Source organism: Spea bombifrons, chromosome 4 (assembly GCF_027358695.1).
Source record: "Spea bombifrons isolate aSpeBom1 chromosome 4, aSpeBom1.2.pri, whole genome shotgun sequence".
Taxonomy (NCBI): Eukaryota; Metazoa; Chordata; class Amphibia; order Anura; family Pelobatidae; genus Spea; species Spea bombifrons.
The window spans coordinates 69983433-70000753 of NC_071090.1; the positions used below are offsets into that span (position 1 = coordinate 69983433).

General features: G+C 38.7%; 1 protein-coding gene across 1 annotated transcript; it reads right to left on the reverse strand.

Annotated features, from left to right (window-relative positions):
• Positions 1-557: 557 nt before the first annotated feature.
• Positions 558-16475, reverse strand: SMO (smoothened, frizzled class receptor). Its single transcript, XM_053463518.1, has 12 exons — positions 15438-16475; positions 9335-9540; positions 7550-7759; positions 6820-6992; positions 6181-6400; positions 5623-5746; positions 4928-5020; positions 4257-4365; positions 3942-4127; positions 3569-3717; positions 2567-2701; positions 558-1345 (listed from the first exon to the last, which is right to left on the reverse strand). The coding sequence occupies exons 1-12, from the start codon at positions 15685-15687 to the stop codon at positions 759-761; spliced, it is 2442 nt and encodes an 813-aa protein (XP_053319493.1). The 5' UTR covers positions 15688-16475; the 3' UTR covers positions 558-758.
• Between the last annotated feature and the right edge of the window lie 846 nt (positions 16476-17321).

Here is a 17321-nt window from a genome sequence, read left to right on the forward strand (position 1 = left end):
ACTTGTGCCACTGGAACCAAAATGGTTAAGTGTCGGCAATAATAAAAAAAAATAACAAAAACATAACAAGTAATGTGATATGTGCTTTCGCACATAGAAAAACATGTGTCAAGTACCAATCCATGCAACAGAAGTTGAAAATGTACAGGCCCTTCCACATATGGACTGGAACAAAAAAGCAAAAATACTCCATCATACAAAAGACGCCTGATGTTTGGAGATGGCATCTAAAATGCAGACATTGTTAAAAAGGCAACTAAACATGATGGCCATTAAAAGGCATGGGGGAGTGAAGTCTGTTATACAGTAAGGTCAGGCATGGACTGGCAGCACTAAAGCACTTTACAAAGTTCTCCATGAAGCCTCTACAGTAAAGTCTAACACAACCATGTTGTGCCCATGAGAAATTATCAAAAAGTCACTTTCACCCAAATTTTGCATCCCAATTTATATCCGGTGCCAGAAGGCTATTTCCTCCAAAATACTTTGATCTGTACAAAATAAATAAGTGTCCAGCAACTCATCTTCTATATCATGGAAGGAATATACCGGGGAACTGTGCACAGCAGCAATGTCCAGGATTTGTCAGAAGTCCTTCCTGCTTCTTTTCTTCATGTTCATTCACAATGATTTCTGTCCTCGGTATTTTTTTTTAAAAAAAAACAAACCTCCATAATATTTGTGAAGATCTATGGAGTCTTTTCTAAGATCATACCAAAAATGTAATTCACTACTTGCTTACCACGCTTGACAAAACACTAGAAGTCTGAATCTGTATCCATTAATTCTGCATCCATAAGATTTGACCTGGAGTGAATCGGAGCTGCCCCTGCTCTTCTAGTTTGAGTTCTTCCACTATGACAAGCATGCCCCGTTTGATGTGGAAGGGCTGCTCCATTTGAATACTGAAACATCCCATCTCGTCTCGGAGGAGGAATGAACCTAATATTGCTGTGGTCTGGGGTTTCATCAGTGGCATAAGGATGAGATATAGGATTGTTTTGGCTGCATCTTCTAGATCCAAAGTTATTATCCATGTTCTGTCCCGGGTATAAACTCTCCTGTATTGGTGGCCACCTCCGGTACTCTCTGTATGATCCTGGGAGAGTCTCTTCCATTTCGCGATGTGCTCTTGCTTTTGTGACAAGGCCGTTATTCACAGGCAGCTTCGGAAGGCGCGGCACTGCCGTAGGCACACGTGCAGGGAAATTATCAATGAGCCCAGGCTCTTCCAGGGGACGGATATCTTTCTTTCTTCTTTTCTTTTTCTTCTTTGTTTTCTTCTCCAGTCTCTGGGAGAAGTCTCCCTCCACCAGCCACACATCCTCTCGGTCCTCTGGAGGCACTGGAAGATAACACATGTTATGTTTGCATTCTTGTTTTTGAAAATCATGTCATATTGCTGAAATTGATATCACGATGTATCTACTTGATATATCCATAGAGAGATGTAAATAAATTATAAATATTATATATATACACAGAGCTGAAGAAAGAGAACCCGAATCTCCTAACCACAAGGAAGAGCTGCTATGGAGTGGTAACTTCTGTTAGGAGGTAGATGGAAACCTTTGTTCTTGTTTACACGCACTCACTAATTAGAGACCATAACCCAGTTTGAAACTGTTCATTTGGGGGGTATAATGCGATCTATAATCAGAACAACATGAGAGGTGGATACATAAGATATATTTAAATATTTAAGAGATTTACTAAACTAAATATTTGTAAAACATGATATGACTTTTCATGACGCGATTCCTTTGTATATTACATGGTGTACTCAGATGACCTTGCCACCATAACATTAGCATTCTTAAAATCCATAATACAAAGAAACATTCAAGCAAAGGTTGTGAAAATTCCTGTGGGATATCGGGACCATGGAAGCAGCTCTCTTAGCTTTCACTTCTTAGGATGTACACAAGTATCTTTTCTGATTAAGTTACATATACTTTTTTGTTATTATAGGTAAGTTAAAGCTACTCTTTGGTGGAAGGATGTTGTGTGTGAGAAGAAGGCAAAATGATTTATATAAAGGCAAAGCTATATACGTAGCCAAACATGTACATTCATTTAAACAAGTATAAACTAGGAAGTTTTAAATACATTTTGTTATGCTTAAATGGGAATGTAACAGTTTCTCTATAAAGTTAGTCGTGTATACCGTAATGCAGTTTAGGACTAAAAACTTGGTTTCATTTTGTTCCAATAAACGTCCTTTATCTGCAGATGTGGAGGCTGCCACTGTTGAGTCTCGTGTGATGTTTTAGGTGACTTCCTGCTCAAATACTACATATTATGGCAATAGTAAAGAAGCCGTGCTAGTACAATGAAATCCTTTCCTCCAAAGACCATCAATCGTCAGTAGCTCAGTGATTATAACAGAGCCAGTCTATTATTCACCACAAAGAGTATGATAAGGAGTCAGTTTGTTTATCTAGTAGATCGGCCAAAGCTAACTGGAAATATATAACAACTAGAATTCTTTAACAAAAAAGGCACAGTTATTTTGAAAAGTATTTTTATTCCAGGAGTTCACCTTTAAATGAGAGTTGTACTTTACCTGGAGTTGCCACAGGAGTGACTGAGACATCTTGAGGTAAGATTGCTCCTCTTCTGGCCACCATCTTTGTGACATGTTGTGCCCATGCTGATGACATGTCAGCTGATGGCTCATTAATATCAAAGTTCAGACCAGCTATAAAGAAACATAAGAGAAAAAGTTATAGCCAGGATGGCAAATGTGAAAAATAAATGTTTGTGCATGCATGTGCCAGCCCATGTCCGACTTGCGCTTAATAAGAGGCATCATGTATGTACGAGTCCAGATGCTTATTGGTTACATGTATGTTTCAAGAAGGAGAAGAAGAAAACAATTTTCTCTGAGCCCTTATCTAGAATAATTTTCTGGAATACATATGGCTTAATTTATCTTAGTGGTTAAAAAGAGTTATATTTTGCAGGAGAGCCTACTATTCCAAGACGCTGGCTAAAGGTTGCAGAGGACACAGTGCTCAATCTATGTATGTAGATGTATTAAGGCTGCTACTGAAAAGATATAAAAATAACTCTCTCATCCAAAGCAACACCATAGTAATTATTCATTGCTTTTGGTTGCTTGTTTAAACCCTTGTTTTTGTTTGCAAAGCCTTTAACGTTAACTCTAAAAATAAATTTCCCAATGTTTCCCAATGGTTTTTTTTTTCACCATAAATCATGTTAAAATGTTTGGAATATACTGCTGGGAGAACATTTTTTTTGGCCTACAGCATTATCTGTTTTACTTTAGAATTATGCCAGCTGAGGGGCAATTTACAATAAATATGCAGTGGAATTATGAATCAAATCAGAATAATTTAAATATTGGTTTGTAGTATTTTAATATTAAATACTGTAATTCCCAACACAAATCCAGTGGATTATCTATACCTCGAACAAAAGTAGTTTAGAAGAGTGAAGGGTATTAACTTCTACCTAAAAGTGTTCCCAGTCCATTTGCTAGTACAGTATTCAATGAAAAGTCAATATTCTGTCTACATGCATTTACGTTGCTGCATGGACTCACCCACAGGACCTTCATGAGACACAGTATGAAGGCTGAAAGACAGCTCCTTCTCAGGGTTGTTGAGAAGTTCCTTTCTCTTTGAAAACGCTTTTGCGATCATCTTACTCTTTTTTATTCTCTTTGGTTCATCATCACTGCGTCCCAGAATCCTGCAAAGGAAGGAAGGCTTTGCTGTCATATAAAGAACTTTCAAGTGATACTTCGTAGGGTACATTATGAAACTAGTGGAGCAATTTTGCTCCAGATTTAGAAGATCTGTTCATATGGACGAGTCTGCTTTAGGTAGGGTATATACATTAATCATATTATTTACATTTATACTAAAAATTCAGTTTATATTTTTTGTTTTTTTTCTAAGAACATGTTGTTTTACCTGCACCATGCCCTCTTCCAGATTATAATGGTGGCTTTTGTCCATACCCATGTGCTCATGGCAATGCCTGTGCCAAACATAGCAAACAGGTTGATTTTCTCCACAAGGAGGCTAGGCCTGTTCTTAATCTCACACTCTGGAATTGGTTTGTTGGTCTGAGCTGCAATCGTCACATTGGCTTCACAGCTGTAGAGAAAGGGAGTGAAACAAAGAAAACCAACTAAGATACACATTCAATGAGCAATAAGCAGGGATGTCAGCAAGATCTATACACAAGCAATTGGTAATATGATATCGGTTTCACACAATACTTACAGGACATATTCACGAAAGCTTCTCTCCCACTCAGCTTGATTGAAGAAGTCGTAGAAATGACAGGTGAAAGTGATCAGCACACAGCCAAAGGCCAAGAATCCAAATATTCCTGAATCAGAAACATTCTTGGGTAAGCATTTACAGAGCATATCAGCAGCAGGGCACTCAAACAAAACCTACTCTTAATACAGTTCACACCAAAGAAAAATACATTTCCCGGATTAATAAACCATCATTTTCACCTAGTCTATATACCAATAACTGAAATGCCTTCAGGACGACACTGGTATTTTAACATTTTGCTATCTACACTAGAAAAGGCTCTTTTTCAGGATTCTTCAAATCAAAAGGTCACTGTGATCCACTACTTTGTTTATTAACAACTTTCTAACATCATGGCTTCATTCACTGAACACATTCATGTGGCATGTATCTCTGTAAGTACATGTCTGCACAAGAATTAACCTCAAAAAATGCCCTGCGTTGGAGATACAATACCCTGCTTTCATTTTGGGTTGCTAGAATGGTGCTCGCAAAGCTACATCAGGTTTAATGGATCACATTTCCAATAAGCCCCTCAGTTGATTATTCTACTAGGAGAACATACAGAGTTTTCTTTGCACATCAAGATGTTAAACCGAGAACATGTTAAACACAAAGAAGCATGATACCTAATCGCAGCATAGTTTCATTGATTTTACTGGCCGCCTTCTCACTTAGAAGACCTGGGTGATTGCTCTTGATTGAAAATAATGTCATTACACCTGTAACAAAAACAGATATAGTGCGTGACTGAAAGAAATGGCCCGATTGGAGACAGCAAGGAGATCAAGACTTTCATGGCTAGTGCTGGGGTCACTGTTCCAATAGGACATGAGTTTACCAATTTATGTTTTGTGACAAACACCTTCCAGTCACAAGAAGAGACGATACATCTCAGCTATTTCCTAAAACATATCCTTCAGTTACATTTTAAATAACCTTCCTTACTTAAGACTTAGTATACTATGTTTTAGGTTTCTAAGCAAACAGAATGTTGATATATTTGAAAACATTAAAAAAAATGAAATGGAGTTTATACTGATTTTATCATACATACGGTAACATTTGACCTTACACCTGTTTACAGGTTTAATAGCAACATCCATTCTCTTTCTGCGTAAGAGTTCATTAGTTTTTTTTTTCTTTTTCATTAAAACTACCTATATTTGGACAGTGACAAGGAAGGAACTAAAAAAAGAATATATTCCAATGTTTAAACATATCATTACTTTGGTGGGTAGTTTTATATTGTAGCTAAGAAGGAGCATAACATTGTTAGTTATTTTGCTTTTAAACATAACTTTTCCATTTGTAATCAGCTCACCTCTGATTAAGAAGTAACCACCTATGATCAATACCAAGCCGATAGGAGCTAAGACAAAGCCTGCTCGGTAACGATAGTTCTTGTACCCTACAAAGCAGATGCCACTCACAGAATCTCCATCCACCTGTTGGAAGAAAACGCAAGAACTGTAAATCATGTTATGAAGCATGCCACAATTTGTTCCAAGTATGGCAGAAACCATTACATTAGTTGCAGTGTGCACTTGTTGTTATTACTGGTTGATACTAGCAGACAGATAGGTATAAATACCATGAGCCAAGTAGCTGTGGAATCTAACTTTTGCTGAAATACTTATTTCTAACAGGGTATGTTGCTTTTTGGCTCCTACATTTTACATACATTTACCCAGCCCTGGGCTTAGGTCATGAGAGAACTTCTACTGGGCTGCAGGAGAAATCCAGATACGGTCTTAAGCATTTCAAAACATTCAATAAAGCTAAGGCTGAAAAGCTGGAGGAAGAGTGAGCCACCAGGATAAAAATGCATCTTTATCTGTATTTTTAATAGTAACAGTATCACGGGTGTTGGTAATGTTACCTGGGCTACAGCAAGTATGGCGACTGTGAGTACAAAAGGAATTGACCATGTGACCAGATGAAAGTAGGATGTCTTTCCAGACAGAGGCTGATGAGTGGTGCCCAGGGCCTTGAAGGAGGTGTGCCAAGCATAGGTCAGCATGACAAACCAGATAACGCCAGACATCATGGAGTAGTACACAATGACAAAGATAATGACACAGGACAGGGTCTCATTGGACCTAAACAGAGGAACAAAAAGTGAGGCATGGTCAATATGGATTTACATGGATGTAACAAAAATAACTACTTAAGGAGTTAATTGGGTAGAAGTATTGTTTTTAGTTTGTGAGAGGGGACACCTCCAAACTTAAAATGCCAATACCTGGGAACTTCCAGGGTAGGCTGTCCAGAGCACCTCTTCTTTGGGAGTGTGTTAGTGGGAGAGCAGCTTTAACTGAAAGGTGAGTGAGAGGGGTAGTGTGTATGCCAAAATGCTTCTTCCCTGTCTAGAGAAAGAGGAGACTGGCCTGGAAAGTTCCCAGGTATTTCTTCACGTCCTAACTTTGGATCTTTGGAATAGCAAGGCCCTTTTCCATATCTGCTAGTTTATTGATCATTTCATAGTAGGTTCAAATTACAAAATCTTAATGGGACTTACGTGGGCTCCCCCAGTCTCATTGTGCCATCCCCACGACACACAATCTCTTTGCGGGCACCATCCATGAACTGTGCAAGCCACCCAATGCTACCCATAAAAAAGCAGGCATTCACATAGAAGAGTATAACTGCAGGGTAGCGGTTAGAGTTTTTCCAGTCTGAGAGGAAAGTGGCCTAATAAAAAGGAGAAAAGGAAAAATTGGCAGAGCTATTAAAACACACATTTTGTTACTCAGACACAACATGCCTTTTTTTATATTATCGTCAAAAATGGAATTTGATGGAACAAATATAATCTTCTTACATATTACAAGAAATCAGTTTGAAAAAAGCAGGGCACACTCCACGCAGACAGCATGAAAAGAGTTAGTAGCATGGCAAGAACACAAAAATGAAATTAAAAATTTCAACCTCCCACTATATAATAGGGAATTTAAACATGCATGGGATAGGCAAATGGAGATCCCGAATGTAAGACAAGACCAAGGACTGATCTCAGTCTTGCATCAGGAAAAATGGGCAGACTAGATGGGCTGAATGCTTCTTATCTGCCATTAAATGCTATGTTTCTATGTTTGATGTCCAACTAGGGCTAGTACAAAGTGTACAATAGTCTTACAGTACATAAACACACAGCATATAATTTTTGTAGTATTATGCCTTTGATCTGGTAAGTTAAACATTCCATGATCAGTCCTTGTTAATTCTAAATTTTTAGGGACCATACTTACCAGGGTGAAGAAGGTACAGAAAATAGTGACCGAGCTGAATATAGCAATGTAGACATGCATTTCACGGTGTTCCTTCTGCGTGAATAATGGATTCTCACATTGGATGCCACAGCCCTCTACATCCTCGTACCAACTCTTTGGATTGTCTGTTCGCACCAAGGGAGGCTCACACTGCCCCGAGCTGTTAAATTTGATGTTCTGCACCTCATTCTGCAATCAATGTTACAATCAATTAACAAAACCCAACCTTTAATCATAACCTGTACTTAACATGTCCTGGTAGTTTATATGATTTATCTCAGTATATCCTATACACTTCATGTGACTAAAGGGCAAGCAGTGCACTTTTCAAATACTTCCATTGCTTTACAAAATGGTCTTGTTTAAACATGTTTCTAATAACAATAAAAATTCCCATATTTTTGGTTCTAATTTTCCCAATTAATAGGCAGCCACAGGGTCCTTGCAATACATTTCTTCACTAGCTTCTACTTGCAGGGCGTGACATGCTAGACCATGGGTGGCCAAATTAAGTACTGGAAATAATGAGATGTTTGGTATTTTAACATAATTAAAGCCTTAAAGCAGTGTGAACTCTCAGAGAACCATATCAAATCAGCATATACACTCGGCTCCAGGGAGGTATCCACCCTTATTTACCCCAGTATCTGTGGCGCATACAGAGCATGTGATCTCATTCCTGGCATACATATTTCAGACATATGGCACATGGTCAGGAAAGGCCTGTTTGCAAGCAGGCATTGAGAATAAAAAAAATAATACAAAGCCCATCTTTCGGGAATTTATGGTTTAATCATCACAGAGCCTTTGATATTCAGGTTAGATGAGAATATTACAGTTAAGCTGCTTCCATAATTCTTGGCTTATCCTACTACATCTGGTTTCTAGATACAGATGCAGAGGCAGATATTACCTCAATAGCAAGCGCTTATTATTATTATCTCACTGTAACAATATAAGACACAGTCCCAACTAGGGTGAGCACATGTACCGGATTGCCCGGGACAGGCCCGCAATGGGACCCGGGCTGCCTCAATCCGGGACAATGCCTTGTGAGGAGACTGAGTGAAGGAGGTCTCAGCCAATCAGGAGAGACTTCTCAACTCTCCCGATTGCCTGAGAGTTTAGAAGCCTTTCCTGATAGGCCGAGTCCCTCCTTCACACCAACTCAGAGTAAGCTGCAGCTACCGCCAGGTTTGTGTGTTTGCCTGGTAATAGAGGAGTTAATTATCTGAATCTACTCATGTCTGGTATTAAAGGGGTAACATTCTATATCTACTCATGTCTGTAATGATAATACTTAGATAGATGTAATAATGTATGTATATTATTAAATCTGAAATCAACATGGTTTCCAAGGCTTAATAATTAATATATAATAGTATATCTGAATCAGGGTGTATGTGAGATTTCACTAAAATAATAGTTTACTCCAGCAGCCCCCCCCCCACTTTATTTTGAGATTGAGGAAATCAGTTTAATCAAGCTTGGCGATACATAGAGAAACTAGACAAGGTATTTAGAAATAACAAGAGGCCTGCTTCTGGATCTTTGGAACCAAAAACTTGCCCCCTCCCTCTACTGGTCCTGAAGCCACAATTTGGGGACAACTGCCTTAGTTTTCCCAATTTCTACAAATGCATTTTACAGAAGACGAAACAAACAAAAGTATTATTTAAATGTGACTTTGCCACTTATAGGTATATAACATTTTATGGAACCAGTACTCCCTGGGTCAAAGGCACACAATGTGTGATCTCTTACCGGGCAGCCCTCAGGAAAGCGATCTGTGGTACACTTCAGGAAATCAGGCCATCCTCTCTCCCGCGCAACAATGGCACAAGGTCCCCGGGTAGCCTGGCAGAGGCCCTGGCTGGGCAGCTCCACTTTACCCCCCTCGCACTTAGGCATGTACACAGCACACAACAGGGGCTGGATAGCCTCCCAGCAGCGGGGAGCATTCCGTAATCCTGCACAAAGACAAACAAAAGGCTTCATTTTATATTACACAGAAGGCACTATGCTGACAGTCATATTCCACGGTTTACAGTCAAAGAACAAGGATGAGAACTTGTACAAAAATATATTCCCAATTTAATTTGCAATAAAAAAATTATTTATAGCCTAAAATAAAATACAATGAAACTTGTCGCATGCTCACACCTGTTTGGTAGGCCTCATTTTACACAAAGGTACACACATGGATAATAAGGTATGCCTGATGGGCTGGAGTACATAGAATGGAAATATAGTTTTCAGTCTATTTATTACTATGACTTCTAAGCTGTTGTGTAGAGTAACTCCAGTGATGCTCAGTGTGCTACTACTATGGCTATTGTAGTAGTCCTAGCTCCCAGCTGATGAAGGCAAGGATGATTCCAAAGCATTACAGGCCAATAGGATACAGAAATGCCATTGCGACTTTCTAATGTACATATTCATTTTCAGACACCAATAAACATGGAATATATACCAAACACACCTTATTTAATATAGCAATTTGCTATACCGAACACCAAGGAAGACGCAGAAAGGAAAAGCCAATATGACTGGTTTTGAGTTCATCATCATTCACCAGGATCCTGGTAGATTTATTGGCAGAAAAAAAGATGGTATGCCAATAATCACTTTACCAAACCAAAACCGCCATGCATGAATTAATTAGAATAACACAGACAGTATATATATATATATATATATATATATATATATATATATATATATATATATATATATATATATATATATATAGTACTTCCTTATAATAAATACAATCCTAGGAGGGGGATCTCACTTTGTTTAAACAAAGCCTGGTTTATTTTTGTTAAATCCACTTATCGCTTGTTCTGTAAACACACAGAACACAGAGCACAGAGCCTAACAAAAGGGATCGATAATTAATTGGGAGCAATAATCATGCTAACACTGAGGACCAAAAGTTAAGAAGGCTGCTCTTTTGGTAAAACACCAATACAATGGTTCATTAATGACAACAAATTAAAAAAATGTAGCAAAAGCGAGATGGCTTTAAAGTTTGAGTTATTACAAAGCTAGACCTAAGGTACAAAGGTTTAGACATGTATCTGGCTTATCATGGTTCAACTTCTTGGTGTTTGCCACCACATATAAAGTTGCAAAACATAAGAGTAAAACATAATTGTAGTGATATTATAGTGTAGTCTTATGTACTTGACCAATGTATGCAGAATTAATCACACCGTAGGCAGAATTCTAGCTACTACAATAACAACCGAGACAAAACTAAGTGTCACTTATCTTGTTGTCTGGTGCTTAGAATGTAAAGAATAGGGGAAGTTTGGACAATAAAAAACACCAAACACGTTATAAACTATATAAAAAGGTTATCCATGAGTTTACAAAAAGCAACGGGCACTTAGTGAAGTTATTCAATAATAACAACATTTAGACTACGGCAACTCCCTGATGCTGTACATCGCTGAGATACACAAAACATGCAAACCAATTACTGTAAAATCGGATGCAGTTTCATCATTACTTATGCGACAGTAAATATTGTCCTTTTGGCATCCCAATCGCTTCTTATACTTTGAAAATACCACTTTTTATTGCATGATTGTGTGGGTTTTTGTTCTCAGATTTACTGGATGCTGGGCACTTACTTAACTTTCTTCTTTTTTGTTCTTCGCTTATGTGCTTGAGGCATCTTTATACATCATCCCCGTGGTATTTGTTATATATAAAAGGCAATTCTGGTAAAGGAGTGCAGCAATCAGCATTGCATTGGTTTATACGACAACAGCACAACATTTATAACTTTGCCCATTGCCGACCTTTATCCAATTGTTTTCACAGTGCTAATTTACTATACTATGAGATTTCCCTTGTTTTAAGTCAGGGGTGTCCAAGTTGTTTTTCTGCACTGGGCCACTTCATAAACGCATGTGTGCGTGGGGCGTGCATGTTTTTCATTGAGTGAAAATATGGCCTTTTGGCTTTGTAATGCATTTGACAATTATTACACTCAATGAAAAACATGCACGCCCCACGCACACATACGTTTATGAAGTGGCCCAGTGCAGAAAAACAAATAATGCAAAAGCAATTGACAAACATTTTTTAGATCAACTGAAAGTAATGTGCAGTGTATGTGTGTGTTCCAGAGACCCACAGTAGTAAAATTCACAATAATATGCAGTATTACAGTATCACAGAACCGCATTCTCTCCAACTAACAGAAGAGGTTCAAGGATGAATTCAGAGCCTGACCTTCAGTAGGGGCACTCACACTAGCCCACAGATCCAGACATTCGCACTAACACACACAACCAAAACAACTAGATGCCCATTCTAACACACATGCGTACAGCAAGACACCCACACAAACTTACCCAGGTAAATCAAACACAAGACACACACACACCAACATACCCAAAGACACACATTCATACAATAATATACCCCCCCACACACACTAACATACCCAGACTCACATGTTTACACACTAAAATACCCATATCCACACACTGACATACCCAAAGACACAAGAAACATGTTTACACTAAAATACATGTTCACACACTGACATATCCCCAAACACATACTAACACACCCTGAGACATGCACTAACATACATCCTCTAGGAAATTAGGGAGATAAAAAGGTAAATCCGGGTGTCAGGGCTTACCTCTTTATCCCTAATCCAGTTAACCCCCTCTTAGATCCACCACTAGTTGTAGGTGCGGTTACCTCTGCAGATCTCGTGGGCCACAGCTCAATGCCCAGCAAGCCGCATTTGGCCCAACGGGCTACATGTCGGACACCCCTGATTTAAGCACTTTCATGGACAGAGCTCAACTGGAAGATACATAAAAGTCTTACCGATAGATTAATTAGAAGATTTATGCTATTGTTTTTATTTTGCCTATTGTGTATAAAGTATCCAGAGTTCTGATACATTTTACATCAACTATTCCTATTGCCTGCTGCAGCAATTTGTTTACCTTTAAATATACAACTCTTGTGTTTATCCTGTGCTCATCTGTAAATGTACAACGCTTTCATGGCAGTGGTCCAAGTGAGGATGGCAGACAGAGGCGCACTAAACGTATTTTGGCTTGGAGAGGACCAAACAAAATGAATAGCGTAGCCACAGCACTTTCCGCTCTTCAGTACAAGTTTACCCAAATACTTCAGTTGACTATACTAAAAAAACAAAATCAACAGATTCCAATTTACAAATAGATAAATGTATACCCCTACGTCATGCCTATTTTTTCTCAGGATTAGAGCAGCAGACTTTGTTTTCTTCATGAAATCACTGCAGCCACCCCCACACTATCAAAGAGACGTGGAACACTGCTTGCTTACTGCCTGCCTGCATGCATTCTGACGTCAGTTTTGTTTCGTGAACCTCTTCATTTCAGAGCACTGGATGCCCGCACCAGTATACACAAGCACTGGGAGCGTGGAAACACATCTCTGTTGCAATTAGGTTGAGTAATAAACCCGGAGACAACATATATCTGCCACTGGACAAACAGGGAAGTATATCCATACCAGCACAGGGAAGCGTTACTGGCAGAAGCACGGTTATTAGATTATTTAATAGCTGAATATATAAATCCTTCTCTTAAAGTCAAATTAACCAGGGTTCTAGGTATGGGGAAAAAAGCAGTTAGGTATAAGAGCCGGACGTTTAATTTTAGGGACCTTTGGATATGCTTATTAACAGATCTTTAACCAATAATTACCAAGTGAAAATTAAACCCTGTGCAACTCAGACATTAATACATTACAGACTATGTGATATTTCATGACTTTGGAACAAACTATAGTCCATTTGAAGTGTTTGGAATTTAGTAATTAACGAAGCTGATCAACTAAAGCAGCTGTCACAAGACAAAAAGCACTGATAAGGTAATGATGCACACAAAGCATGTATATTTTGGTGCTTTTTAATGCACAACCTCTTTTATTTCATTAAATATATACATATATTGAGTCTTTAACCATCTTTGAAATGAAGCACATTAAACACTGTCACAATACTTCTTAGATTCCACTTTTCTTGAGATCATAAAATTCTTATTAAAACCCCCAGATCATGGCTGGATGAGAAGAAAATGGCCGCTCAACAGGACAATCAGGATTTCCAAAAAAATGGACTGCATTTATGGATAACAATGTTACAGATGTGCCTGAATCCCAATAACTCATTAAACTACCACGAACATAGACTGCATGAGGTCCAGTACGGCTGAGTCCGCTAAAATTCTGACTACGCTGTAGATGCATCCCCTGTTTTCATTCCAGTGGCTATTGGGGAGGGGTGGCAAATGGAGCAATGGCCCCTGGGCTGCCGGACTGGACAGCCTACATTGAGCATCCTGTGCTTTGGCACTCCTTTATTACTGGGACACTTAGCTGGACTCTTCCCATGGTGAATGTTGACAGTTTTTAGGGAAAACAATCTGCAAAGCCGATTGGCTCCATTTCCCATTTTAACTTAAATGGCAAGATAGTGTGTCTTAAAAACTGAGGGACCCTAGAAAGGTTCACACCAAGGTGAACTCAACTGCAAGTAGACAATGCACTGGAAGATCACGGACGTGTCTGCGCATGCACGGAAGATGCGCATGGTGGTGCCTGACAAAAATAAATAAACAACATTTTTTAATTATAAGCTCTTTTGAACAGGGCCCTCTTCACCTTTTGTTTCTGTAAGTCAGAATTGTTATGTTACACTTCTATGTCCTTTTTACCCTATGTACAGCACTGCATAATATTATGGCACTATATAAATAAAAAATAATGGCAGGATTATTGAACCGAACACACGTATGATAAAAAAACAAACAAACATAAAAAAACAAACCTAAAGTCTCCTAACTGGCATTGATTACCACATTTACACTATTGCACTCTGAGGAAGAGTGAAATTCGGGAAGACGACTGTGGGAAGTCCTATTATTATATTTTGCCCCTTTATATACATCATTCTGCTGATCTGCTGGAAAAGCAGCTGGGACAGAAGCCACAGTTCAACATAAACAAAAACCATAATTATTTTATAGTTTATTGGTTTCTCGCCAACACCAACACATAAGTAACCATAAGGTTGTGCGTCACTTAACTCTCCAAGTGACCATATTAATGCTGTCCACACGCTGGTTACAGGAGATATCATTCTTAAAACCCATTATGGGTTATGTATAAAAAGTTATTTTGATGCAAAGTTTGGAAAGTAGTCTTCTTGCCATAGCATCCAATGCAATGGTCTGATCAATAGGCTGTTCCATTGGTTGCTGTTGTGATAAGACCAATTGTCAAGCATTGGATGGTGTTTTTTTTGTTGTTATAGATAACCCAGTTTGGTTTCTTAGGATCGTAGTTCAGTACTTCTGAAGTAGACTGTTAGATAGTTAGATAGTTATATCTACTAGTGAACTTGTTAGAATCCACATTAAAACACCAGAAATGGGTAGATCTGCCACCAAGACAACATGATGTAGTGCCAACGCTTCGGTACACAAGGCCCAAAACACTAGCAGTAGTGTTCTAAAACAGCACAGTAACATGAATGTGCGCAGACAGCACCAGGTAAAGCGTTAACTCCACAGTCCACTAAAAATAATACTAGCCGCTATTATTACTATTATTTATTGTTTTATATAGCGCCATCATATTCCGCAAGGCTGTACAATGATTTTATTTACACAAGAATGTGGAAACTTAGCAGGCAAGGAGCATCTCTATTACAAAGGAATGACGGACGTGGTAACGAAGGGAACACATAAAGACATATAGGATGATTTAGCATACCATTAATCACATTCTTGGTTTGAATTCATGGAATATGTACAGCTACACACTATAGGATACTCACCAGACCAAAGTAATAACTTATCATGGACTTCTTCCTGAGTGGTTGAGTCTTCAGCCAGGACAGTGGAGGTCAATCCATATGGTAGAGTAGATCCCAGACAAACATTATATTTGAGGGCCTCACAAGTGGTGGTCTTCTTGCACCGATCCAAGTATATGGTCTCATTAAACTGAGCAGCTCCTAATTCAGAGGTGGAAAGCAAAATCCAAAACCACACAGTCCAGCTGCTCCAAAGCACCACGGGCGACATCTTTAGAAGAAGAATCTTCAGGACATTAAGAACAGCAGAAATGTGGCTTTCTTTCAGGAGGATGGGGACTCTCTCAGCTCTCCACTCTCCTGCATACTCTCCTCCTCCATTTTACTTTCTGAACTTTCCTTGTGCAGCTCAAACCATCCAAGAAAAAAAAAACTATTTCCAAAGCCAAGAAAAAGAAAACGTTACCCAACAAAGACCCTCACCGATCACCCACCCGCACAAAATCACGCCACTTGTTTTTATGTTAAAACAGCTAATTTCTGTCCCAAACAAAAACTTGCAAGAGAGAGATTTGTGCGGAGAGAGCAGTGGAAGAATGTAATCTGATCCAGTCTCTGCAGACTCCTCCACCCCCTCCTCTCACTGTCTCCCTGCTTTGCATTTCACTTTAATTCACACTTCTTTCTTGCACTCCTCCAACACAAAGAAGTCTCCTTACCTTCCACCCCAGCTCATATCAGTGCAATTACTCCTTCAAGCACTGCGATCACTGCTCACTCCTACCAGAAATCCACCAACTGATGGTCTTCCTGCACACTTTGTAAACTGGAGGCTTGCCTTGTTCTTCAACCCAAAATGTCCCATTCATGCTGAATCCATCCACAAACAAAAATATTTTAGGAAGAGGACGGATCTCTTATTTACAAACAGAAAATCAGTGTCATAATATTCCTCTCTCTGCTACAAAAGTTGCCTTCATGTATCCAAAGGAGATGATTTTATAACCAAACCCAGTGGCTTTGCAATTCAGCTTAAAGGAGCAATGAGCTAATGGAATGTGGCTGCTGGAAGAAGGAGACAAAAAAATGAACAAAGTTTCCCTGTCTCCCCTCCCCCCCCAAAAAGCAAGACAAGGAGGAACATGGTGATTGGCAGGACAATATGCTGACCTCACACTACATCATCTATTTAGCCATCCAGGGGCAGATGATACAATGCAAATAAAAACAGAATTTGTTATAGTCATGCTTTATTGAAGAAATAGTGTGAAATTAGAATTTAGAAGAATATGTACCAGAACACTGGGGTACTTATATAAACAACTCATATATATATGATATACACACACACAGTATATATATATATATATATATATATATATATATATACACACACACACACAGTATATATATATATATATATATATATATATATATATTATATAAGCTCTTTTATACATTTAAAATGTCTAGCCAATCTAGAACCCGCTGTAAAAACTTAGTCAACAGAATACTGGGGTCTTTTGGAAACTGTCCTAAAGGCCTTGCTCTCCCTGTGCCATACATATAAATGCTTTTTTTTAGGTAGCAAATTCAGCACAATAAAAAATAAAATAAAGCAAAGCTGAATTCTGTTCAGCTTCTTGTTTGTTAGCCAGTCTTCACAATAAAGTAATATCCAAGCTCTGTGACATTTGCATACAGGGGGTAACTGGCAGCATTCATCCCAGGGGGCAAGTCTAGCTAAGTGGCCCTGTAAAAACCTAGTCCAACATGCATTTAGCAGTGACCAGTACTTAACAACAGAGCAGAGATAAATCAAAGAGTAGGAATAAAAATGCAGTTCCTGAGAAAAAGATACTAATCTACCTTTCCTATGGCATACACGTAATGTTCAAGATTAAC